Here is a 27,973-nt window from a genome sequence, read left to right as displayed (position 1 = left end):
TTCTCCCAGGAAGAGGAGTTATAAAGTATAAAAAAAAGACAATATCACAAATTCATGGGACTGGCAAAATTTGAGGTCTATTACTTTACTGAATGGGAGGTACTTAGGAATGCCTTTTAACTAACTCTTTTTCATTTTTCCTGCAGCTATGTGGGGGTAGATTTTCATTAAAGGGATACTAAACCCACATTTTTTCTTTCATGATTCGGATAGAGCATGCAATTTTAAGCAACTTTCTAACTTACTCCTTTGTAAAAGCAAGAATCTAAGCTAAGGAGCAGGCTCATTTTTGGTTCAGACCCTGGGTAACTTTTGCTGATTGGTGGCTACATTCAGCAAGCGCAACCCAGGTGCTGAACCGAAACTGGGCTGGCTCCTTAGCTTAGATTCTTGCTTTTACAAATAAAGATACCACGAGAACAAAGAAAAATTGCTAATAGAAGTAAATTAGAAAGTTCAGATACAGCATGCAATTTTAAACAACTTTCTAATTTACAGTTCTTCTATTATGAATTTTTCTTTGTTTTCTTGGCATCTTTTGTTGAATTAAATTAGCAACTGTTAGGTTTCACATCCCTTTAAACACACAAAAATATTTTTGAATATTAGGTTTAATTAACATTAATTTTGGTACACAACTGTGTACTGGAAAATAGACACATACAAAAACATTATTTATACAAGTATTTTATTATAAAGATCTGACAATTTGTACGCACACTGATCACTTTATAACTTATAAATTATGACGTCAATATTAACTAGAACAATTGGACATAATTACATGGAGAAAAGCTTGAAAATACATCCTCTGTGTAAAATGGATACTTGGGAAACTGGTCAGGAAATGAATAATGAAAGTTCTATGTTGAACCAGTTGGATAAATAGTGAGCCCAGAATGCAGATATATAAATATAAAATATTTAACGAAAACATTTCACAATGAGATTAAAAAAGAATGATTTATATTAGCATATAATGTTGCAGGAACATACAGTACATATATGTTGTATGTAACATGAGGGATGCAGTTAATATGTCTAGTGTATACTATCATGGTTGTTGCAACATAAGCATATTAAAGAAATGCTTCTAACTCAGAAAGCCTTACCAGTCTACTGCCTTTTAAATGGTATGGAGCTATCAGTCAAGTTCAGTTTCTATTTACATTTTATTAGCTTTAATTGCAGCACCAGATATTTGTCTGTACAGCGGGGGTGCACCAGAATTACATTTAAAAAAATACATAATTAAAAGAGAATGCAATAACACAATATTAAAAGAGCAAATTTTATTCTGACAAATTTCAAGGTATAGAGTGTCCTCCACAAATATTTTTGCCAGGTGGTGGCAGTGTAATATTTTTTATATTATATCATTTTCTGATATAAAAAGCACACATTAATTTCATAATTAAACGTATTTAATGATAATTTGTGCAATAAAATGTAACATTTTCAATATTAGTTAATTTTAGCTTAAAATTGGCTTAAATTTTAACTGGGTGGTCAGTAAAATCAGCCGTGTTGTGCACCCAATAAAAAGATCCTGGGAAGAACACACACACATTATATATATATATATATATATATATATATATATACACACACACACACATATATAAACACACACACATTTATACATACACACATATATAAACACACACACATTTATACATATATATATATATATATATATATACACACACACATATATACATATAAACACATACACGTGCATATACACAGTGAACTCTTAGACATGCTCATTAGGGGCTGATGCTTTAGAAAGAGTACAGTGACCTATGAGGGACTTCCATGTCCCTTCGAGGTCACTGTAGTGGTGCTGGATATAATTACACAGCCCATATTGTGTCTGCTCACTGAGAGGGCGATGGGAAATCACACAATAGTCATGTGATTTACTGGTCAGCACTTACGTACGACTGCACTAGAGGGTTCCTTACTGGGGTACAGAGAAAGTTAAACTAGACTTGAGAAACAGCTCAGAATTATTAAAATGACAGTAGACTAGAAGACTTCACAAGTTAATAAAATAAAATATAAATCATTAAAGTAATCTCTAACAAAAATAACTCCCTCTGTAATTAGTGGGCCCTAACTTTCAGCTAATTTTGAATCTAAAATAAACATATATTTTGTTATAAAATTTTCTTTATGGGATGAATTATTGGGTTGGTATAATTTTAAAATTAATTTAATCACAAACACTATTTACAAAGCAAGTCTATACACAACAGTAATTTACATTGTATGTACATATCTTGTTGCACAAGATTATTCAGTGTTTATTTAACCCCCTCTTTGCTAGAGCAGAGAGCAGTGTTGAACTATATAAGTGTGTGCAAACTATTTCTGGTAACGTATAAGACAGTTTTACTTATAAAGTCACAAAGAGAATTAAGTGTTTGGGATTATTAACTTAAAGGGATATTGTAATTGAAAAAAAAATCCATCCATTTGAAAGAACAGCATTTAAACATGCTAAATGTTGTATTTCCTGGATAAATATGATGTAAAATCTGTTTAAAATTAAAACTAACATACGAATATGCATCAGTTGTGTACTTCCTTACTCAATGATGAGCATTAACCAATTAGCATTAACAGGAAGTACCAGTCAGCCAATGAGCATTAAGAACAGCTTTTACATCACATTTTCAAAAAACTAAATATCACCATTTAGGGTGTAGGTAAACAGATGTTCAAAGAACCACCCTCTCCATAGTTGGTTGCATATCGTATCTATAAGCATTTTAATATGTGGCACATGTTGGTTTAACTGTACAAGGTCTGTGTATATGCTAATATTCCAAATTTCTATTTGGCTTTATGGAAATGAAAGCACCGTTTTGAAATCTCATTTATTACACTAAAAAGTAATGTATAGATTTGTTTCACCATTAGGAACGAGTAACAGAATGAGACAAAAGTACCCAGGAAAAGAATAGGAAGCAATAATTATGTTTGGAACCTGTAGCAATATTTGGATTAACAGGTTATTTTAAAACAATATCACAATGATCATTTTTGCATAATTATTCTTCAGTTTTAAATGGATTAATCAAGTATGTATGCTATTGTATTTCATCATTAGAGAGTTCAATATTTTTAGCAGCATATAATAGAGGTGAAATCAAATATTCAAGTTTCTCTATTAAACATAACCCTTTCACTGCCAGGGGGAACATAATATTCGATCAGTCAGGCAAATATTCCGCCTGCTGTTGCAGTTTTACAAATTAATAAATACAAAAAATTCATAAAATAAAGTATCTGATATTTTTAAGACTCATGATATTTTTACTTTTCATTTCATTTGTAATAAAAAATATATAATCAATATATTAGTGAAACTTTAAAGGCGACAAGTGGGATAAAGACTAACCACAAATTAGAATTCTTTTATGAAATGAATGTCCATTTTGTTTTCTGGATATTAAGCTTACCAATATAGTATTGTCCTTTTTTTCATGACTTTCTACAGCAGCTTTAAATTGTAGGTTTTATTAAAAAATGGATATAAAGATTTTGGGACTGAACACAGAACAAAATGGAGTCACATTTATCACTAAGGCATGTGTGTGGATACAATCTACAAAGAAATTTCATTCAACTTTACCCACATTTTTTCCAGCTCTATACAAACAATAATTCTTAAACCCGTTTAGATACAAGAGAGATTGAAGGCATCTTTAATGTTTGCATACTGGGTTTTTTAAGCACCAAAAATGTTCTATTTTGAGTTCCTAGCCTGGAGTTATATACAGGCCACTTAATTTTGGCCCATTATAAGAACAGTCTGGTTTCCAAGAGGGACTCCTATAATCAAATGATTATTTTAGCCTAAAATATATTATTTTTTAACCACATCATATAAGGATGTGGTTTTTGTATGGTCTATGTGCATTCCCAAAGTTCTCCCATGAAGTAAGTGCTTTGCTATCATTTGAGAGGCTTTTAGATAAAACAGTTGTGCTAATGAATCAAGGCCTCAGTCAGTGTCCCCAAAGAGGATATTACATTACATTTGTCTCTGCTATGAAAGCACGTCAAGGCTCTTATTTCAAAAAGGGGAGGGAATAAGCAATTAAAAGACACACTGTGCATGTAACTGTACAAACAATTGCATATTTATATAAAATTGCTACAGAAACTCCCAGTGATTATTTGAACCAGTGTTGAAAAGGTGACTGTTCCCTTTAAAAAGGCATCACAATCTACAGTATATGTCATACACAGTGCAATCATTTGGGTTCTATTTTTACAGTCTAGACCTTTCCTTGATTATCAGTTTAAAACTTGTTTAAACTCATTTTGCTGGTGTTTCAATAAATACATTTTTACAAGGAAAGCTTGCAACATCAGATTGATCAGATCAAACAATATCTGAGTAATTTGAAGTGTGTGTAGATCCAGATTTACTGTGATCTGTGCAACCAGGCTCGGCTACTTTGAAGAACAGACGTCAGCCTTGTTTGGGTCATAGAACCTAGATTTCATCCGCTCTTCAGTAATGGTTGGAGAAAGAAGCTTTACATATAAAGAGGGTCTTGAAAACTCATAGGAGCCACAGTCTCCAGAGGGTTTACTCCCGATTCCTGTTTTTTAGGTTTCTTCTACATATGTATAAATATACAAAATCTTGTCTCACTCCTAGCTTTTATAAAGCAAAACCACAATAAATCACGTAAGAATTGATGAAAATGATTATTCACTTTTATGAACAGTTTATCAAATCTTTCATATCCTTAGATATATCAATTTATTTGTTTTTTCTTTTCTTAATCTGCAAATAACCAGAGGTTGATTCTAGTAGTCACACACAGCCGTACTCGTACCAAACTGTTTGGGGGTCAACATTTGAGTCAGGTGAAGCAGGGGTACTCTTGGGAGTTCCACCTTTATTGAGAGGTTCTTCACTTCCTGTAGTAGTGTGGCTGTATTGTGTATTTATATGTTTAGATGTTACAATGGTGGTCACACTTTGAGTGACTTCCACCTCTGGGATACTGGAAATAGATCGGTCTGGTGTCAAATAAGCAACATCTCCAGTTCGAGGAAGTGATCTAGATTTTGTTCTTGAAATACTGTGCCCAGGATGGTAGGGTTGTTGTGTGCTACTTGACAATGAAAAAGACTGCACTGTTCGTTCTTCTTTTGGAATAGCCAAGGACAGACGGCGTGCATCTAAAGGCCGGCAGCGGGAATCATTACTCTGTGGTATGTTGGATATCCTTGTAGACTGTGGTCGCTCCCTTAGAGAGGCCTGAAAACCCATGGGAGTAGATGACCTTATAATGTGATTGCCAAAATCCTTACCTATCGGAGTTTCCAACTCCTGTTTTTCCATCCTGCTTGCATCTGGACCATTGGCTTTAAGGAGATCTGCTGTAGCCACACTAAATGTTCGACTCATGGAATTACCCCTGCTGCATGGTGTTCCTTGATGCTGAATATCAGCAATCTGTCTGGAGCTTGAGGCAAACTGATGTAGCTGCGTGTTTCTAAGGGAACCAGTAGAGTTAAAAGAACTATCTAGAGGTCTATGGTTTGGTTTCACATACTGCCCAGGCTTTGTCATCCTTTCTTCAGTGACATCTGCGGACAGCTTTACAGTGGGTGTCACATAGCTTGTGGGTATATTCTGGGTATCTCTGTAGCCCGACTGTAACAAGCTGTTTCCAATGTCTGGAGGGTCACTAGCTTTCTGAAAGTAATCACCCAGCATGTTGTCTCTAAATGCGTCCTGAAATAAAAAAAGAGAATAAAGCATATCAATGAAAGTTTGTATTAATTAGGTATCAACATCTTATGTGAAGAACAATCAAAAGCATATTAATACAGCTTAATGTATTCAAATCGGTTTAACTGTGAATATCTTTCAATTACATCCATGATACAATAAAAACATTTAAACAGAGAATAAATAAAGAGCATTGGCACAAACTAGATGTTAGTTACGAAGCATGCAGTGCAAGGATAGTGGTGTTATTTGTGATAGACATGCAGCCCATAGCCCTGTGCCTGCCTAGTCTGATAAAACAGCATGAATTATATATGTTGCACAGTATGCTCACGTTTTCTTGAGGAATATAATCTAAAAGCATATGGGTCGATTTATCAAAGCTTTGCACCCCTTACAACTGCAGGTTCTCACAAGAGAACCTGCAGCCTTTAATTTAACAAGCAGCAGTCATCAGACCTTTCTTTCTTTCCTAACCTTTTGCCACCTCTTGGATGATGGCGAGCTGCGGCGGACAGGGGCGCCCCTGTCCGCCGCAACATGATAAATCGACCCCATAGAATTGTTTTTAGAGAAATATATTAATCCATTTCATATACATTTTCTGGTATTTAGCCATATTTTCTTAGTAATCTAGCTCTAAAGAGATTTTTAAATTCATAAATATATAGCTTTTTAATAAAAACAAACTTTACAACCATTTTGCTTAAAATAATTGCTTAAAGGGATAGTAAAGTCCAAATTAAACTTTCATGATTCAGATAGGGTATGTAATTTTAAACAACTTTCTAATTTACTTTTATCATCAAATTTGCTTTGTTCTCTTGATATTCTTAACTGAAAGCTAAACCTAGGTATGCTAATTTCTAAGCCACCTCTTATCTGAATGCATTTGACAGCTTTCTACAGCTAGAGGGCATTAGCTCATGTTTTTCAGATAAACTGTGCTCTCGTGCGTGGAGTTATTTAAGAGTCAGCACTAATAGCCTGAAATGCAAGTCTGTCAAAAGATCTGAGATAAGGAGGCAATCAGCAGAAGCTTAGATACGAGGTAAATACAGAGGTAAAAATTATATTTCTATAACTGTGTTGGTTATGCAAAACTGGGGAATGGTAAATAAAGGGATTATCTATCTTTTAAAACAATAACATTTTTGGTGTTTACTATCCCTTTAAGTAAAGATGTTACTGAATTAAATCAACATCTTTTTCACACACTCAATAACACACAGCTTGCATGTGCTAAACTACCCGCGGTTGGGAAACGCTTCTCTATCTGAATCCTGAAAGTTTAGTTTTGACTTAAGTGTCCCTTTAAATATATTTTACAATTTGCCTATTTAAGTCTAATTGTCATAACAGTACATTGTTATGTTGTTGTCCCCACCCTACATAATATTTTCCGCACACTACCATTGCATGTGCACAGCTAACTCCTGCAGAGTATATTAGAAAAATACTTTTAAAACTTATTTTGTTAGAAATAAATATTCTAAGTTTGTTGTACAATAAATAATCAAACACCTGGAAACAGTAATAAAATCTTTACAAATATAAGGTGCTTGGGTGAGGGTAAGGTTTCCTTTAACATTGTTAGTTTTCATGCCAGTTCTGTGGGATAAGTCTGTAGATGGGAATAAAAGTTGCCAGTGAATACCCTGGGTATATACAGCGATGTGGCTCTCCTATTGGGCCTGTACGTGGGGTTCTTCGAAGCGCAGTTTTCAAGTGATGTCAGAGTGTTGGGGGTAGCTGCACGAGATGAGCCTTGATGGTGGAGGGTGGGCGAGGAAGGGAGGGAGGAGGGGTGTAAGGTTTCAGCTTCTAAGAGAAACTGATGCAGGGTGATCAACTCGTCATTTAAACTGTGTCGTCTCTGGAAAGGAAGCAGCAGGGTAAGCAAGAGAGGGGGAAGCATAGAAAGCTCACATAGCAAATGGGCTAATACCACAAACTAGATAATGACAAAACACAATTATCATCAAATAGCCTGGAACATTAAAGGGACATTAAACACTAAACAAATGCTAGATAGAATGATGCATTCAAAAAAAATATTAGTCTGAGAATAACAGGTAGATTTATTTTTTAAAGTTTCATTAGCTGTTTAATATATTTACAAAATAAGTGTAAAGTTTCAGTGTCTATAAAACAATGGGAGCTGCCATGTTGTAACTTAGGTTACCTTCTCTGCTGTGGCCAATTAAGGGCAGTTATAAATAGGTCACTAGAGTGTGCAGCCAATGGCTGTGTGGAATAAAACAGTGTTCCGCACTTCCATTTCAGAATGGAATTAGAGGAAAAGGAAACAAAATAAATAATGAAAGTATATATATATATATATATATATACACACGATTTATCATTTTATATTACCATCTCAAAGTATTTAATGTCTCTTTAAAGATTAACAAAACAATCTGTGTTAGAGCAGGGATAGCCAAACTATGGCCCATTGTCTGTTTAACAACCTGTGAGCTAAGAATGTTTTTTATATTAATAAATAAAAAAATATATATTTTGTGATACTCTACAACGGTAGTGTTGAGTAGTTGCAACAGTGACCATGTGTGATGCTCTCACAGCTTTGCACTAATGCTCCAAGCTTTACAATAGACATTGACCTACTATTCCCACATTAAAACAATGAGCAGTAAATTAGAAAATTAAACACAAAATCACATCATATCAGAATATCTTCACGACAATAAAAATTAAAAATGATGTTACAACCATTTTTAATTTTTTTTGAATTTCATCAAAAAAACTTTGTTTACTCTCATCTTGTCTCTTGGCAAACAAAGCCTAAAATATTTACTATGTGGCCCTTTACAGACAAATCTTGCCGACCCACAGAATAGTTATGGAGTAGCAATGCACTACTGATGTGAAACAAAATACAGCTTCTGTCCCTTTAAATAAAAAAATACATTATAAGGAATTAGGACTTGTTACTGTAGTAGATAAGGATAGCCCCAATCATTATGTTAACACAATTACTGTTGTTTTGCAGTTAATTATCTGATAATTCCTGCTGACGCTAGTTAGGGATACATTTATGCTAGCGTTAGGCTTAGGTAATTTACTCTTCCAGTTGTCAGAATTGGAAAACTGCTAATTATTAAAGGGATACTGAACCCAAAATTTTTCTTTTGTGATTCAGATAGAGCATGTAATTATAAGCAACTTTCTAATTTACTTCTATTATCATTTTTTCTTCGTTCTCTTGCTATCTTTATTTTAAAAAGAAGGCATCTAAGCTAAGGAGTCAGCAAATTTTTGATTCAGAACCATGGACAGCACTTTTTTATTGGTGCTGTCCAATCAGCAAAGACAACCCAGGTTGTTTACCAAAATGGGCCGGCATCTAAACTTACATTCTTGCCTTTCAAATAAACATACCAAGAGAATAAAGAAAATTTGATAATAGGAGTTAATTAGAAAGTTGCTTAAAATTGCATGCTCTATCTGAATCACGAAAGAAAACATTTGGGTACAGTGTCCCTTTAAAAAAAAGGTTTTACTGAGACATATTAAGTACTTGTGCACATGCAGACATCTTACACTGACTTGGTGTTGGCTCATGGTCTTAAAAAAAAAAAAAAAATTAATTAAAGGGAAACTAAACCCCTTCAGATTGCTACTTTCCAGCTCATTTACAACTGTCTCTTTATTGGCCTCAGCAGGAAAGATCAGATATGAACAGGTTTTTTAACCTGGGATACAAAACATTTACTGAAATATTTGTTCACTTAAAGGGAAATTAACCCCTTTTTTCTCCCTTTTAGGTGCAATTTTAAATAACTTTGCAATTTACTTCTATTATCAAACATGCTTCAGAATGAAGTAAATTGCATGAACACATTGGGTGACCCAATGTCAAAAGGCATATATATGCAGCCACCAATCGGCGGCTAGCTCCCAATAGTGCATAGCCTACCTAGTAATTTGGAAAGTTGAATCATGAAAATTGAATTTTGACTTTACAGTCACTTTAATATAATTTTAAAGCTCTCAGGCTAATCTTTGCTTGAAATACATTATGTCTAGCATTGTTTAGGGTTTATAGTCCCTTTAAATGAACAGATTGTATTATATTGGGTGAAGTTTATACATCTTCAGTTCATATACTCTTCATGGGATTTCAACAGACTATAACTTGTTTTTTTGTGCTGTATTAACAGTTGGTAAAAATGACAGCAGTCTAAGTGTTTACTATTCAGGAACGAGGTTTCAATAGAATGTTGGCAGCTGGATATAGAAAGGAACAAAAATTAGACACGTTGCTCAGAATGGCTATTATGTCATAATATATAAGAATATATGTTAACTCACTATGAAGGAAATGCATTTTTATCTATAATAATTGGATACTTGTATAGCGCACAACCTCAAACTTAATCGACTTGCGGCACTGATAACAGGTATTATTACCCAACTTAATGGTACTCATTTTACCAACCTCGGAAGGATGAAAGGCTGAGTGGACCTTGCCGGGATCTCTGTAACAGTGCATTAGCACGATAAGCTATCTGTCCGGCTTTATAATCAGGAATAGGTATATTATTGGCTTCATAAGACAAACACAACAGATAAAGCAATATGTCCTCAAAAACAGAATTTATGCTTACCTGATAAATTTCTTTCTCCTACGGTGTGTCCGGTCCACGGCTTCATCCTTACTTGTGGGATATTCTCCTCCCCAACAGGAAATGGCAAAGAGAGCACACAGCAAAAGCTGTCCATATAGCCCCCCCTCTGGCTCCGCCCCCCAGTCATTCGACCGACGGTTAGGAGAAAAAGGAGAAACCATAGGGTGCAGTGGTGACTGTAGTGTATAGAAAGAAAAAATTTGAAACCTGACTAAAAGCCAGGGCGGGCCGTGGACCGGACACACCGTAGGAGAAAGAATTTTATCAGGTAAGCATAAATTCTGTTTTCTCCTACATTGGTGTGTCCGGTCCACGGCTTCATCCTTACTTGTGGGAACCAATACCAAAGCTTTAGGACACGGATGAAGGGAGGGAACAAGTCAGGTTACCTAAACGGAAGGCACCACGGCTTGCAAAACCTTTCTCCCAAAAATAGCCTCCGAAGAAGCATAAGTATCGAATTTGTAAAATTTGGCAAAAGTGTGCAGAGAAGACCAAGTCGCTGCCTTACATATCTGATCAACAGAAGCCTCGTTCTTGAAGGCCCATGTGGAAGCCACAGCTCTAGTAGAGTGAGCTGTAATTCGTTCAGGAGGCTGCCGTCCGGCAGTCTCATAAGCCAATCGGATGATGCTCTTCAGCCAAAAAGAAAGAGAGGTAGCAGTAGCTTTCTGTCCTCTCCTCTTACCAGAATAAACGACAAATAAAGATGAAGTCTGTCTGAAATCCTTTGTTGCATCTAAATAGAATTTTAAAGCACGGACCACATCTAAATTGTGTAACAAACGTTCCTTCTTCGAAACTGGATTCGGACACAGAGAAGGAACAACTATTTCATGGTTAATATTCCTGTTGGAAACCACTTTTGGAAGAAAACCAGGTTTGGTACGCAAAACAACCTTATCTGCATGGAATACCAGATAGGGTGGATCACACTGCAAAGCAGACAATTCAGAAACTCTTCTAGCAGAAGAAATAGCAACCAAAAACAGAACTTTCCAAGATAGTAACTTAATATCTATGGAATGTAGAGGTTCAAACGGAACCCCTTGAAGAACTGAAAGAACTAAATTTAGACTCCATGGAGGAGTCATGGGTCTGTAAACAGGCTTGATTCTGACTAAGGCCTGTACAAAAGCTTGTACATCTGGCACAGCTGCCAGGCGTTTGTGTAACAAAACAGACAAAGCAGATATTTGTCCTTTTAGAGAACTTGCTGACAACCCTTTATCCAAACCCTCTTGGAGAAAGGAAAGAATCTTAGGAATTTTAATTTTACTCCAAGAGAATCCCTTGGATTCACACCAACAGATATATTTTTTCCATATTTTATGGTAAATTTTCCTAGTCACAGGTTTTCTGGCTTGGACCAGAGTATCTATAACTGAATCTGAAAACCCACGCTTAGATAAAATCAAGCGTTCAATTTCCAAGCAGTCAGCTGCAGAGAGACTAGATTTGGATGTTCGAATGGACCTTGTACTAGAAGATCCTGTCTCAAAGGTAGCTTCCATGGTGGAGCCGATGACATATTCACCAGGTCTGCATACCAAGTCCTGCGTGGCCACGCAGGAGCTATCAGAATCACCGAGGCCTTCTCCTGTTTGATCCTGGCTACGAGCCTGGGAAGGAGAGGAAACGGTGGAAACACATAAGCTAGGTTGAACGACCAAGGCGCCACTAATGCATCCACCAGTGTCGCCTTGGGATCCCTGGATCTGGACCCGTAGCGAGGAACCTTGAAGTTCTGACGAGACGCCATCAGATCCATGTCTGGAATGCCCCATAATTAATTAATAATGTAAGCTACAGTCGTCATGTTGTCCGACTGAAATCTTATGAATCCGGCCTTCGCTAGTTGAGGCCAAGCCCGGAGCGCATTGAATATCGCTCTCAGTTCCAGGATGTTTATCAGGAAGAGAGACTCTTCCCGAGACCATAGACCCTGAGCTTTCAGGGAGTCCCAGACGGCGCCCCAGCCTAATAGACTGGCGTCGGTCGTGACAATGACTCACTCTGATCTGCGGAAACTCATTCCCTGAGACAGGTGATCCTGAGTCAACCACCAACGGAGTGAGTCTCTGGTTAACTGGTCTACTTGAATCTGGGGAGACAAGTCTGCATAATCCCCATTCCACTGTCTGAGCATGCACAGTTGCAATGGTCTTAGATGAATTCGAGCAAAAGGAACCACGTCCATTGCTGCAACCATTAAACCTATTACTTCCATGCACTGAGCTATGGAAGGCTGAGGAATAGATTGAAGAACTTGACAAGCCTTTAGAAGCTTTCATTTTCTGACCTCTGTCAGAAAAATCTTCATTTCTACAGAATCTATTATTGTTCCCAGAAAAGGAACTCTTGTAGACGGGGACAGGGAACTCTTTTCCACGTTCACCTTCCACCCGTGAGACCTGAGAAAAGCTAATACAATGTCTGTATGAGCCCTTGATCTGGAAATGGACAACGCTTGGATTAGGATGTCGTCTAGGTAAGGTGCCACTGCAATGCCCCTCGGTCTTAGAACCGCTAGAAGGGACCCTAGCACCTTTGTGAAAATTCTGGGAGCAGTGGCTAAACCGAATGGAAGAGCCACGAACTGGTAATGTTTGTCCAGAAAGGTGAACCTTAGGAACTGATGATGATCTTTGTGGATAGGGATATGTAGGTACGCATCCTTTAAATCCACGGTAGTCATGTATTGACCCTCCTGGATTGTAGGTAAAATCGTTCGAATGGTTTCCATTTTGAACGATGGAACTCTGAGGAATTTGTTTAGAATTTTTAAATCCAGAATTGGTCTGAAAGTTCCCTCTTTTTTGGGAACTACAAACAGGTTTGAGTAAAACCCCTGACCTTGTTCCACTGTTGGAACTGGGTGTATCACTCCCATCTTTAATAGATTTCCTACTCAATGTAAGAATGCCTGTCTCTTTATCTGGTCTGAAGATAAGCGAGACATGTGGAACCTTCCCTTTGGAGGAAGTTCCTTGAATTCTAGAAGATAACCCTGAGAGACTATTTCTAGTGCTCAGGGATCCTGAACATCTCTTGCCTGAGCAAAGAGAGAAAGTCTGCCCCCTACTAGATCCGGTCCCGGATCGGGGGCTACCCCTTCATGCTGTCTTGGTAGCAGCAGCAGGCTTCTTGGCCTGTTTACCCTTGTTCCAGCCTTGCATTGGTTTCCATGCTGGCTTAGCCTGGGAAGCGTTACCCTCTTGTCTAGAGGCTGCAGAGTTAGGAGACGGTCCGTTCCTGAAGTTGCGAAAGGAACGAAAATTAGATTTGTTCGTAGCCTTGCAAGGCCTATCCTGTGGGAGGGCATGGCCCTTTCCCCCAGTGATGTCTGAAATAATCTCCTTCAATTCTGGCCCAAAAAGGGTCTTACCTTTGAAAGGAATATTAAGCAATTTTGTCTTGGATGACACATCCGCCGACCAAGATTTTAGCCAAAGCGCTCTGCGCGCCACAATTGCAAAACCTGAATTTTTCGCCGCTAATTTCGCCAATTGCAAAGCGGCATCTAAAATAAAGGAATTAGCCAACTTTAGTGCGTGAATTCTGTCCATGACTTCCTCAATATGGAGTCTCCTTATTGAGCGAATTTTCTAGTTCCTCGAACCAAAAAGACGCCGCCGTGGTGACAGGAATAATGCACGAAATTTGCTGAACAAATATCTTTTTAAGCAATCCTTCCAATTTTTTATCCATAGGATCTTTGAAAGGACAACTGTCCTCAATGGGAATAGTCGTGCGCTTGGCCAACGTAGAAACTGCTCCTTCAACCTTAGGGACTGTTTGCCATGCGTCCCTTCTGGGATCGACAATGGGGAACATTTTCTTAAATATAGGAGGTGGGACAAAAGGTATAGCTGGCTTCTCCCACTCCTTGTTCACTATGTCCGCCACCCTCTTGGGTATCGGAAAGGCATCAGCGTGCACAGGGACCTCAAGGAATTTGTCCATTTTGCACAATTTCTCTGGAATTACCAAAGAGTCGCAATCGTCAAGAGTAGTTAGCACCTCCTTAAGCAGGGCGCGGAGATGTTCTAATTTAAATGTCACGATATCAGGTTCGGCCTGCTGAGAATTTTTTTTTTTTTTTAAAAATTTCAAGTCTTTAACCCCTTAAATGAGCAAACCGGAGCTAATTGTTCAATTTAGCAGTTTAAACCCACTACAGTCCCTGCCACAGCCTTTTGCTGCGGCTTTACCTTCCTTGGGGGTTATTCACCACAGAAATAAGCCTCTTAGAATCGTTTTTGTGGCCACAGGACCCTCTCACATGAAGCTGCATGCACTGCTTCCAGAAGTAACTGCGCAACTAAGGCGCGAAAATGAGGCTTCTTCCCTCTGTATACCAGAGTGAAGGGGCCTTCCTGACTAGATTAGGTGTCTAACACACTGCCAGGCGTAATAAAACGTTCCCAAAAGTGTTTCCAAGTCTCAAAACACTCCCAAAATCATATAAATATTATATAAATCAATCGATTTAGCCCACAATAGTGTCAATCAGTATATAGCCCATTTATAAGCCTACATTCTGTTATGAGTCTAAGAAAATGGCTTACTGATCCCAAAAGGGAAATGACAGTCTTCTAGCATTACTATGTCTTGTTAGAAAAGAGACTAGTCATACCTGGAGCAGAAAAGTCTGCAAACTGTTCCCCCCAACTGAAGTTCTCTGGGCTCAACAGTCCTGCGTGGGAACAGCAATGGATTTTAGTTACTGTTGCTAAAATCATACTCCTCTTTTAACAGAACTCTTCATCACTTTCTGTTGTAGAGTAAATAGTACAAACCGGCACTATTTTAAAATAACAAACTCTTGATAGAAGAAATAAAACTACAACTAACACCACATACTCTTTACCATCCCCGTGGAGATGCTACTTGTTCAGAGCGGCAAAGAGAATGACTGGGGGGCGGAGCCAGAGGGGGGGGGGCTATATGGACAGCTTTTGCTGTGTGCTCTCTTTGCCATTTCCTGTTGGGGAGGAGAATATCCCTCAAGTAAGGATGAAGCCGTGGACCAGACCCACCAATGTAGGAGAAATATATGTTATTTTTTAAAAAGAAAAAGTGATTTCATTTCCCAGTTGAAGAAGTGCAGCAAGCTCATTACCAGGCACATTATGTTAGAGGGAAATGCATCGGTCTACATTTTCCAAGGAACAAACGCAATAACTTACAGTGGGTGGAGACAGTTTGTTGCTCTCTTCCAAAAACTCCTCCAAAGTGACCATCTCGCTGCCTGGGGACTCTGACCTTGGCCTGGCTTGGGTTCGGCTGGGAGGTCTTTTCTCAGCAGTGTCATAAGGCGCATGCCCATTTCTAGATGAGTCTGATATATTGGCCGCACCCAGCATTGCTGCACTTGAATGGAACAGGGAGCTTTCTTTGGATACGATGTCTTTGGTGGGAACCATATCCTCACTGCTCAGACTCTCTACCCAGCCCAGGAGATAACTAGGGCAGTCTAGCAACAAAAAAAAAACAGCATAAAAAGAAAGTGATTTGATAGCAAACTTCGCACCTAGATGTTGTATTAACTCCTCAAAAGACAGAAAAATTCTCAAATGTTACAACAATACTGTGGAATAAGGAAGCGTTTTTGGAAAAAGTTCCAAAAAAAAATGTGAGAGAAATACTCGCATACATCACAGAAGCTTCTATATTTTAAGAAAAATGCATTTTGACTGCAGATAAAAAACAAACCATCCATCTATTCTTTCCATTTAAAGTTTACACTTATAGGAATCAACAATATCTGCCTCTAACTTGTTCCCATATCTGGTGTGACGGTAGGGACAGAAATGCCCTTTTTTTAATTAAAGGAACAGTTAACACCTTGTAATTACAAGATTTCATGTATCTCTGGGATATGCATAAGAAATAACCAAGAACTCCAAAAATATGGCAGACTTGATGGACCTCTTGGTTCTTGTTTGTCTTTAAAATCTATGTTTCTAATTAACACCATAAGGGCGATGTGTAAAATGAAGCTTATTTAAGAAGGTCTTTACCTTTAAGGTTTTGGGGTGAGCTGGTTGATGCCCTTCTGATGCTGTTTTCAAGGCTACTTGGCCGAGGAACTAAATGAAATAAAAACATTGCCATGCATTAAATAAAAGTTAATTGATCTTAAGATGTTAGAATGTGTTACACAAATATAATTTTCTCCGTAATATAGAAACCTGTTTATTCACATACTTCAATGGATAGACCAATTTATGTGCAATCACATGACATATCTGAGTGCATCACATGACACCTCTGAGTGCATCACATGACACAACCATAGAACTGCCATTTCCATAAGAAGGAGCATAGTGTAATATACAGAGCCATAGTAACTTTGTAGTAACTATAACCTCTGCCTAAAGTCAAAGTCATACAAAAAGAGAGTATAATATACTTACTTACCTTGGGGACCTACATTGTTGGAATCCGATTCATTTAACTTTTCAAAAAGGTTGTCATCTGAATTGAACCCTAAGGATTGCAAGTATTAAAAATCAGCAATGAACACAAACAACTTCATTAATAATGAAACTAATACAATATGAGAAAAAAACATAATTTATGTAAGAACTTACCTGATAAATTCATTTCTTTCATATTGGCAAGAGTCCATGAGCTAGTGACGTATGGGATATACAATCCTACCAGGAGGGGCAAAGTTTCCCAAACCTCAAAATGCCTATAAATACACCCCCACCACACCCACAATTCAGTTTAACGAATAGGCAAGTATTGCGGTGATAAAATAAGGAGTAAAAAAAAGCATACAAAAAGAGGAACTGGAAATAAATTTGTGCTTTTTATACAAAAATCATAACCACCATAAAAAGGGTGGGCCTCATGGACTCTTGCCAATATGAAAGAAATGAATTTATCAGGTAAGTTCTTACATAAATTATGTTTTCTTTCATGTAATTGGCAAGAGGCCATGAGCTAGTGACGTATGCAATAGAAAAACCCAAGATGTGGGAGACAACAGAAGAGTCACTAGAAAGGGAGGGATAAAATAAAAACAGCTATTTCCGCTGAAAAAATTAAATCCACAAAAAAATTAAGTCTTTCTTATAAATTTCACGAAAAAAAATTAAATCATAAGCAGAAGAATCAAACTGAGACAGCTGCCTGAATAACTTTTCTACCAAAGACTGCTTCAGAAGAAGCAAATACATCAAAATGGTAATATTTAGTAAATGTATGCAAAGAAGACCAAGTTGCTGCTTTGCAAATCTGATCAACCGAAGCTTCATTCTTAAAAGCCCAAGAAGTGACGACTGATCTTGTAGAATGAGCTGTAATTCTCTTAGGCGGAGACTGTCCCGCCTCTAAATAAGCCTTGTGAATCAAAAGCTTTAACCAAGATGCCAAAGAAATGGCAGAGGCTTTCTGACCTTTCCTAGGACCAGAAAAAAACAACAAAGACTAGAAGTCTTCCTGAAATCTTTTCGACATAATATTTCGAAGCTCTTACAACATTAAAAGAATGTAAAGATCTTTCAAGAGTATTCTTGGGATTAGGACACAAGGAAGGAACAACAATTTCCCTACTAATGTTTTTAGAATTCAAAACCTTAGGAAGAAATTTAAACGAAGTCCGCAAAACATCCTTAACCTGATGGAAAATCAGAAAAGGAGACTCAAAAGAGAGAGCAGACAATTCAGAAACTCTTCTAGCTGAAGAGATAGCCAAAAGAAACAACACTTTCCAAGAAAGTAGATTAATATCCAAAGAATGCATAGGCTCAAAAGGTGGAGCCTGCAAAGCCTTCAAAACAAAATTAAGACTCCAAGGAGGAGAGATTGATTTAACAACAGGCTTGATTACAAACCAAAGCCTGAACAAAACAGTGAAAATCAGGAGTTTAGCAATCTTTCTATGAAATAAAACATAAAGAGCAGAGATTTGTCCCTTCAAGGTACTTGCAGACAAACCTTTATCCCAACCATCCTGAAGAAACTGTAAAATTCTAGGAATCCTAAAAGAATGCCAAGAGGATTTATGAGAAAAACACCATGAAATATAGGTTTTCCAAACCTGATAGTAAATCGTCCTTGAAACAGACTTACGAGCCTGTAACATTAGTATTAATCACAGAGTCAGAGAAACCTCTATGACTAAGTATTAAGCATTCAATTTCCATACCTTCAAATTTAGCGATTTGAGATCCTGATGGAAAAATGGCCCTTGAGACAGAAGGTCTGGCCTTAAAGAAAGTGACCAAGGTTGGCAACTGGACATCCGGACAAGATCCGCATACCAAAACCTGTGAGGCCATGCTGGTGCTATCAGAAACACATGCGATTGTTCTTGGAGATCACCCTTGGAAGAAGAACTAGAGGCAGAAAAATGTAAGCAGGCTATCGTAGCCACCATCTCCGCCTGAGGATCCCTGGACCTGGAAAGGTACCTGGGAAGCTTCTTGTTTAGATGGGAAGCCATCAGATCTATTTCGGGGAGACCCCACATCTATACAATCTGATGGCAAAACCTGTGAGGCCATGCTGGTGCTATCAGAAACACATGCGATTGTTCTTGGAGATCACCCTTAGAAGAAATAGAGGCGGAAAAATGTAAGCAGGTTGGTAAAACGAAGGAACTGCTAATGTATCCACCATCTCCACCTGAGGATCCCTGGACCTGGAAAGGTACCTGGGAAGCTTCTTGTTTAGATGGGAAGCCATCAGATCTATTTCGGGGAGACCCCACATCTATACAATCTGATGGCAAAACCTGTGAGGCCATGCTGGTGCTATCAGAAACACATGGGATTGTTCTTGGAGATCACCCTTTGAAGAAGAACTAGAGGCGGAAAAATGTAAGCAGGTTGGTAAAACAAAGGAACTGCTAACGTATCCACCATCTCCGCCTGAGGATCCCTGGACCTGGAAAGGTACCTGGGAAGCTTCTTGTTTAGATGGGAAGCCATCAGATCTATTTTGGGGAGACCCCACATCTGTACAATCTGACAAAATACATCTGGATGGAGAAACCACTCCCCTGGATGTAAGGACTGACGACTGAGATAGTCCGCTTCCTAATTGTCTACACCTGGGATATGTATTGCAGAAATTAGACAGGAGGTGGATTCCGCCCAAGAAATTATCCGAGATACTTCTTTCATCGCTAAAGGACTGTGAGTCCCCCCCTGATGATTGACATATGCCACAGTTGTGATATTGTCTGTCTGAAAACGAATGAATAATTCTCTCTTTAATAGAGGCCAAGCCTGAAGAACCATGAAAATAGCACTGAGTTCTAAAATATTGATTGGTAGCCTCACCTCTTGAGGATTCCAAACTCCTTGTGCTGTCAGAGACCCCCAGACAGCTCCCCAACCTGTGAAACTTGCATCTGTTGAAATCGCAGTCCAAAGAGGACGAACAAAAGAGGCCCCTTGAATAAGCCGAGGATGGACTAACCACCAGGACAGAGAGAGTTGAATGTTGGGATTTAAGTATATCAAATGTGATATCGGAGTATAATCCCTGCACCATTGATTCAGCATGCAAAGCTGCAGAGGTCTTATATGAAAATGAGCAAAGGGGATCGCATCTGATGCTGCATTCATGAGACCTAAAACTTCTATGCACATAGCCACTGAAGGGAATGATTGAGAATGAAGGTTTCGACAGGCAGAAACCAATTTCATTCGTCTCTTGTCTGTTAAAGACAGAGTCATGGACACTCAATCTATCTGGAAACCTAAAAAGGTAACACTTGTCTGAGGAATCAAGGAACTCTTTGGTAAATTGATAAGTGCGCTATAGCGCTGCGGAATCTGTTGGCGCTCTACAAATAACCGATAATAATAATAAAAAATTGATCCTGCAACCATGTCTTTGAAGAAACAACACAAGTTGATTTGTGTGAGATTCTGCTAAATGAAAAGATCTAGCCGGTACCAAAATATCGTCCAAATAAGGAAACACTGCAATACCCTGCTCTCTGATTACAGATAGAAGGGCACCAAGAACCTTCAAAAAGATTCTTGGAGCTGCTGCTAAGCCAAATGGAAGAGCAACAAACTGGTAATGCTTGTCTAGAAAAGAGAATCTCAGAAACAGATAGTGGTCTGGATAAATCGGAATATGAAGATACGCATCCTGTAAGTCTATTGAGGACATGTAATGACCCTGCTGAACAAAAGGCAGAATAGTCCTTATAGTCACTATCTTGAAAGTTGGGACTCTTACAAAATGATTCAAAAACTTCAGATCCAGAACTGGTCTGAAAGAATTTTGCTTCTTCGGGACAATGAATAGATTTGAATAAAAACCCAGACCCTGTTCCAGAATTGGAACTGGTACAATCACTCCTGAAAGCTCTAGACTTGAAACACACTTCAGAAAAGCCTGAGCTTTCACAGGATTTGATGGAACATGAGAGAGAAAAAAAAATCTTCTCACAGGAGGTCTTATTCTATAACCTATTCGATACCCCTGAGAGACAATATTCTGAATCCAATGATTCTGAATGGTACCTGCCCAAACGTCTTAAAATAATTTCAAACTGCCCCCCACCAGCAGAACTGGATCGAGGGCCACACCTTCATGCAGTCTTGGTGGCTGGCTTGGGTTTCTTGTAAGGCTTGGATTTATTCCAACTCGAGAATTGCTTCCAATTGGAGCCAGAGTGTTTAGGGGAAGGAGTGGTTTTCTGTTCTCTATTCTGACGAAAGGAACAAAACCGATTAGAAGCTTTAGATTTGCCTTCAGTCTTTTTATCTTGAGGCAAAAAAACTCCCTTCCCCCCAGTAATAGTGGAAATAATAGTATCCAACTGGGAACCAAACAAATTATTACCCTGGAATGATAGAGATAGTAACCTAGATTTAGATACCATGTTAGCATTCCATGATTTGAGCCATAAAGCTCTTCTAGCTAAAATAGCCAAAGACATATATTTAACATTAATCTTTATGATATCAAAAATAGCATCACAGATAAAAAGATTAGCATGTTGAAGCAAACGAACAATGCTATGCAAATCAGAGTCTTTTTCCCGTTGTGCTAAGCTATTCAACCAAAAAGTTGATGCAGCCACAACATCAACCATAGAAATGGCAGGTCTGAGCATGCAGCCAGAATGCAAATAAGCTTTCCTTAGATAAGATTCAATCTTCCTATCTAAAGGATCCTTAAAAGAGGTACTATCTTCCATAGGAATAGTAGTACGTTTAGCAAGTGTAGAAATAGCCCCATCAACCTTAGGGACTTTTTTTCCAACACTCTAATTGAGCCACTGCAAAAACAAAAGAAGTACCAGGCTTAGACCATTCCTTAGCAATCACATCAGAAATAGCATCAGGAACAGGAAAAACCTCAGGAGTAGTCACAGAAGGTTTATAGACAGAATTTAAATGTTTACTGGATTTATTATCAAGAGGATCAGACTCCTCAATATCCAAAGTTATTAACACTTCTTTTAACAAAGAACGAATATACTCAATCTTAAAAAGATAAGATGATTTATCAGTGCCAATGTCTGAAGTAGGATCTTCTGAGTCAGAGAGATCCTCATCAGAGGAGGATATATCAGTATGTTGCCGGTCATTACACATTTCATCAATATTATGAGAAGTTTTAAAAGACCTTTTATGTTTATTTGAAGGTGGTATAGCAGCCATAGCCTTCTGTATTGCCTCAGCAATATAATTTTTCATATCAACAGGGATATAATGTACTTTTGTTGTTGAAGGAACAACATATACTGTACTAGCACTAATAGAAACCTTTTCTGCATGCAAACGCTTATCATGACAACTGTTACATACTACAGCTGGACATATAATCTCTACTAGCTTACAACAGATACTTTTAGCTTTAATAGAACTGTGTCCAGGCAGCATGGTTCCTACAGCAGCTTCTGAGACAGGATCAGATTGAGACATCTTGTAAAATGTAAAAAGAGAAAAATAACATTAAACAGAAATATCTTATTCCACATATAGCAGATTCAGGAATGGGAAAAAATGCAAATGCTAAAATTGGCAGAAAAAGCAAATAGCATAGCCCTCTGAGCATAAAGAAGGCAAGAAGCAAATAGAAAGTGAGGTAAAATTAAACTAAATTTTTTGGTGGCAAGAATGATGCACGACGCAAAAGGGAGTTGAAAAATGTTTCTGGCGCCAACAAACATCTGGAAATGACGCAACTCGAATCATAAACACAATTTCGCGCCAAACAACCTAGCGTCAACTAAGACGCAGGAAATGACGAACTTGCGCCATGACAGACGCTCATTCGCACCCAAAAAATTTCTCGCACCAAGAATGACGCAATAAACAGCAGCATTTTGCGCCCTTGCGAGCCTAGTTTGCCCACAAGTTTTCCAAGAAAAAACAAGTCAAATTGAAAAAAGACTATACCCCAGGTAAGACAAACTTCCTAAAACATGATTCCCATAACGAAACTGCTGGACTGCAAAGGGAAATACACATAGACCTGTCTCATGGCAAATATAAGTAAAATACATATATTTAAAACTTTATATTAATACATAAAGCACCATAAAGAACCATAGCTGAGAGTGTCTTAAATAATGATACATACTTATCGAAAGACTCCCATCCACATATAGCAGATAGCCAAACCGGTACTGAAAGCTATCAGCAGAGGTAATGGTATATAAGAGTATATTATCAATCTGAAAAGGGAGGTAGGAGATGAATCCCTACGACCGATAACAGAGAACCCTTGAAAAGATTTCCCGCGAGGAAAACCAAAAAATCAAACAGGCGATACTCTCTTCACATCCCTCTGACAAACACTGTACTCTGAGAGGAATTGGGCTTCAGAATGCTTAGAAGCGCTTATCATAGAAGAAATAATAAAAAACAAGCACAAACTTACTTCACCACCTCCATAGGAGGCAAAGTTTGTAAAACTGAATTGTGGGTGTGGTGAGGGGTGTATTTATAGGCATTTTGAGGTTTGGGAAAACTTTGCCCCTCCTGGTAGGATTGTATATCCCATACGTCACTAGCTCATGGACTCTTGCCAATTACATGAAAGAAATACATCAATATTAGAATATAAGTTAAACAGTTCTATTAAAGGGATAGAAAGGTAAACAATGAAATGTGTAATTTCTTTTAACTTTTTTCCAATTTTATATGACCTTATATACAGATAAATGCAAGAATATGGGTACATGTTTATGTACAAGTAAGGGTTGGAATGTTTATATATATATTCAATTTGAACACATAAAATCTTAGAGCCAATCTCATACCTTTGGGTCTAGCTGCATGTGATGCCCTAGCATTGGTGTTTGAGGTAGTAAGGTGGATAGCAGATGTTGAGTAAGCTCTGGATCCAGGCTCCATTCTCCTTGAGCGAGATCCACCTTCCCAGCCCTCAGCTTGGTCACTGGTTCCTCCGTGATAGGACCGTCTGTGATGCCTATGGCTAACTTCAACCATTGCTAAAAAAAACCCACCCAGATTAAAGGCCAGTGAGCACATACATCTCATTACACATAGCAATAAACAATTAAGGTCTGAAACACAGCACAGCACAGGCTACTTGTTTATGGTAAGGCAGCAGAGGTTACTTATCCCTAGCAATTGTTCTCAATGAACATCCCATATTAATGCAGAGCACATAAAGTACTATGTAAATGACTGAAAGAGCCAATAATCTAATCCCAGGGTTTGTACCGTTGCTGTAGTATGTTTCAGGCCCTATAGACATTGTAGGGTTAAGCATAACAGGGAATTCCAAGCAGCACATGATTCACTTGCCCTTTGCCGGGTGCAAGGGGCAGCACATTGACAACTGACTGAGTAGGCGCAGTGACACAAACATGGAGCCCATGACATAGTGAGGAACGGGAAGGGGCGGTTGTGGAGCATGAAATTTGGAGATGCAAAAGGTTAAGCACAAAACTAAATAACAAGGGTGCAAGTGTTGGACCTCATATTTTACTACCTATATCTATACCCCTATACTTGCTCTGTAAGGGCTACTTGCTAGGGTAGGGTGGTGATGAATAAGTACACCATGGTATTTACTGGTCATATATCCGAAGATCTACATCCGTGAGTGGTTGAGAGGGAGCAGTATCATACAGAGCTAGAATATGCCAGGTCTAAATAATATACTCAATATAAAAGTGCACAAACAGAGAACACTAGTGCTAAAAAAAGAGCTTCAGAACAGTTAGAGAAACTCATAAAAAGATTAACAGGTTTATACAATAAAACACTACCAACAGGTTACAGAAAATATAGCAACATTTAATGCATTTCTTTAAATATCCCATTGATGGGGTAGGTGCGGAACATAAAAACTCCTTGAGTTTGTGTATGTGATGCCACAAATATGTGCACACAAGCAGCAGACACTAGAGATGGACCATAATAGGTAGGTTTCCTTTAGTTAGTGTGATTCACTAATATTTAATAGAGTTGCCAACCTACCCTTATTCCCAGGAATCTCCCTTTTTTGCCCATACTTTTAACTACTCCCATGTTCCCTTATTTATCTGCTCTTAGAACTTTTTTCTCCATTATTTCTTACATGTAAAATCTTCATTTCAAACATTTAGGGCTAGATTACAAGCTGGGCGCTAACATTAGTGCATTAGCACGCATGCAATATAAGAACGTTCTTCACATACAGGACAATGTTATTTTTATTTTACATACATATTTATATATACACACATATACATATATATACACACACAGTATACACACATATATATATATATATACACACATATATATATATATACACACATATACATATATATACACACACAGTATACACACATATATATATATATATATATATATATATATACACATACATATATATGTATATGTATATATATATATATATATATATATATATATATATATATATATATATATATATATATACTGTATATATATCTATTCATATAGATACATAAGTGTGTGTGTGTGTGTATATATATATATAATCACATAGAAATGTAGAATATGCGTAACGTGCTTCGGGTTTCTCGCATTAAACAGTAATGGGAAACCACAAGATGTGGTCTTAAGATGAAGATAATAAAATTACTTTGAACTAGATTCAGATTGTTTACCTTGATATGACTTATTCTTGCAAGTCTGTACATATAAGTGTATAACAGGGACTCGTTAGACTTCAGAAAAGTTGTATAAATATTTTTTTACATAACCAAAAACAGTTACATTCTAGAAAGTTAACCCCTCCCTCCCACTAATGGAAACGTCAATGATTTAGGTTATGTAAAAATAAATATATACAATTTTTTTTCTATAGGCCAGCGAGAGCCTATTTAACTACTAGTCATCCTTTTTTATCATTGTAGTAATAAAATCTGTATACGATGATAAAATGCTATGGTAAAATATCAGTGGCAGTAAGAGATACACTGACACATAATGAAAAGAATCTGTATTTCTCATGCAGGTCCTACAAACAAGAGTCACAACAAACAAGATGTGATAGAGTAGGGATGAGTTGTGTGAAAAGAAAAAACAAACATGCAGAGGGTTTCTGAAAGCTCATGGAGGATAACACAAATCGGGCTTTGCCTGGGCACAAATACAGGGAAGCAATACAGAAGCTTAAATGGGTACGGCCACATGACTGTGAGAACACACGCGGATTAAACACTTTGGCTTTATTTGCCTTGAAATGCAGTATCTTTGCAAATTTCATTCACTGGTCAGAAAACTCTTCCAGTGAGTTTTCAGCCACTACCTTGGCGGACAATTTGAATGATCTTCCTCCAACGGTATACAACATTAAAAGAGATTTTAAACCACCCCCTCCCCCCAAAAAAAAATATTTTGTGACTGACAGAGCATAACATTTTTAAAAAGTTTTCAATTTAATTCTATTACCAAATTTGTTTCATTACATAGATATTCTTTATAGAAGAGATACCTAGGTAGGACTCTGGAGCACTGCATGGCAGGAAATAGTGCTGCTATCTAGTGCTCTTGCAAATGGACAACATTCTTGCAAAACTGCTGCAATATAGTGCTCCAAATATGAGCCGGCTACTAATGTTATGCCCTTGCTTTTCAACAAAAGATATTAAGAGAACGAAGAAAAATTGATAATAGAAGTAAATTAGAACGTTGTTTAAATTGTATGCTCTATCTGAATCATGAAAGAAAATGTTGGGGTTTCACGTGCCTAAACACATTTCATACACTTCTTTCTAATCATGATTGCTGGCATTATGGGACTTAGGTTACACTACAGGTATCTGAAGGAGAGTTACAGCACACGTGCAAACACATCAGCACTGGAATGCAGTGAAAGCCACATTTCACCATGGCAGACCCATGACTAGAGGAAGGTGGAGAATAACCTCAATACTATGCTTATACAATGTACTGAAGTGTTTAATTAAGCACATATAGATTATTAATGATATTACTTTGCATAGAAGATAAAAACAGCATTTCAAGGGAATAAAAGCAAAATGAGTATTATTTTTTCTACACTATCGTGTGCCAGTATCCATTTAATACCTCCCCAGGCACTTCATATTAGCCTTGCATTTAAAAGCACATTAGCCGTTAGATATATTACAATAAGGCTGGCAAATGCAAAGCAAATGTGCAACAAACTGTGTGTTCACTTACATGGAGTGGGCAAAATACTGGTCATTTGCTTGGATTTGTAAAAAGGAAAAATGTTTGGGGTTGGGAAATTAACTGTGCAATAAATATTCTTCATTAAGTTGAATGATTTGATTTTTTTTTAAACTTTGTTGTTGCTATTTTTTTTTTTTTTTCTATTTTTTTTTTCCATAGCTCCAGAAAACACGATGATGGAGAAAAGATGAGGACAGTGAGGGTTAGAAGTCCCTGATTTCCAGAAGAGAGACAGAGCTGTTATGAGAGGATGGAATGTCGTAAGATGACCAGAATCGCAGGCGTTTATAGAGACGGCGCGGACTCTGAGTCGACTTCTCTTTGTCTTGGCTTTTGCTTCTCAGAAACGGAAATTTTATGTGTGTTGCTGCTAAATTAAAATCAGACAGGTCACCCAGAGGAGAAAAGAGGGAAATGAAGAACATGTGAGGCAAAAATCAAATTAGAACAATGGACTTAAAGGGACGTGACTGATTCTATAAAACATAGTAATGTGTACAAGAGTTTGTGGGCAAATTAACTCTGATTACATTAATAAAAAAAAACGCTTGAAATAATTTAGACACCTTACACTTCAAGGAACACAAAATCAAAGCCCAATGGGAAACTGCAATCAGACCCCTTTAAAGAGCCATAATAGTCAAAAGCAGTGCTCAACAAATTAGTAAGAATATTTTGGAGCCACATAGTGGTATTTGTATATGGATACATGGAGAATAACCCCAAAAGTTAGGAGCCAAGGATAGAATTCTAGAAGCCAGTGGCTCCCGGGTTTGTCGAGCCCTGGTGAAAAAGTTACATGCTCTAATGTGTGTGTAATATTAAGGCTATCAACTCTACACTACTGTGTGTTTAACCCCTAAGAACGGGAAAAAACCCCACAGTAGAAGTACTGATCCAAT

At 37.7% G+C, this 27,973-nt stretch overlaps 1 protein-coding gene across 1 annotated transcript in view; it reads right to left on the bottom strand.

Annotated features, from left to right (window-relative positions):
* Positions 1–671: 671 nt before the first annotated feature.
* CCDC88C (coiled-coil domain containing 88C) overlaps positions 672–27,973 on the bottom strand; it is a 277,418-nt gene continuing 250,116 nt past the window's right edge. The window contains exons 26-31 of the mRNA XM_053697556.1: positions 23,675–23,866; positions 16,846–16,914; positions 16,446–16,514; positions 15,612–15,898; positions 7,425–7,643; positions 672–5,770 (exon numbers count right to left, since the gene is read on the bottom strand). Coding sequence (XP_053553531.1) covers positions 4,841–5,770; positions 7,425–7,643; positions 15,612–15,898; positions 16,446–16,514; positions 16,846–16,914; positions 23,675–23,866 — 1,766 coding nt within the window. The 3' untranslated portion in view covers positions 672–4,840. The remainder of the gene's footprint in view (positions 5,771–7,424; positions 7,644–15,611; positions 15,899–16,445; positions 16,515–16,845; positions 16,915–23,674; positions 23,867–27,973) is intronic.

Source organism: Bombina bombina, chromosome 1 (assembly GCF_027579735.1).
Source record: "Bombina bombina isolate aBomBom1 chromosome 1, aBomBom1.pri, whole genome shotgun sequence".
Lineage (NCBI taxonomy): Eukaryota > Metazoa > Chordata > Amphibia > Anura > Bombinatoridae > Bombina > Bombina bombina.
This window is presented reverse-complemented; position numbering and strand designations above follow the sequence as displayed.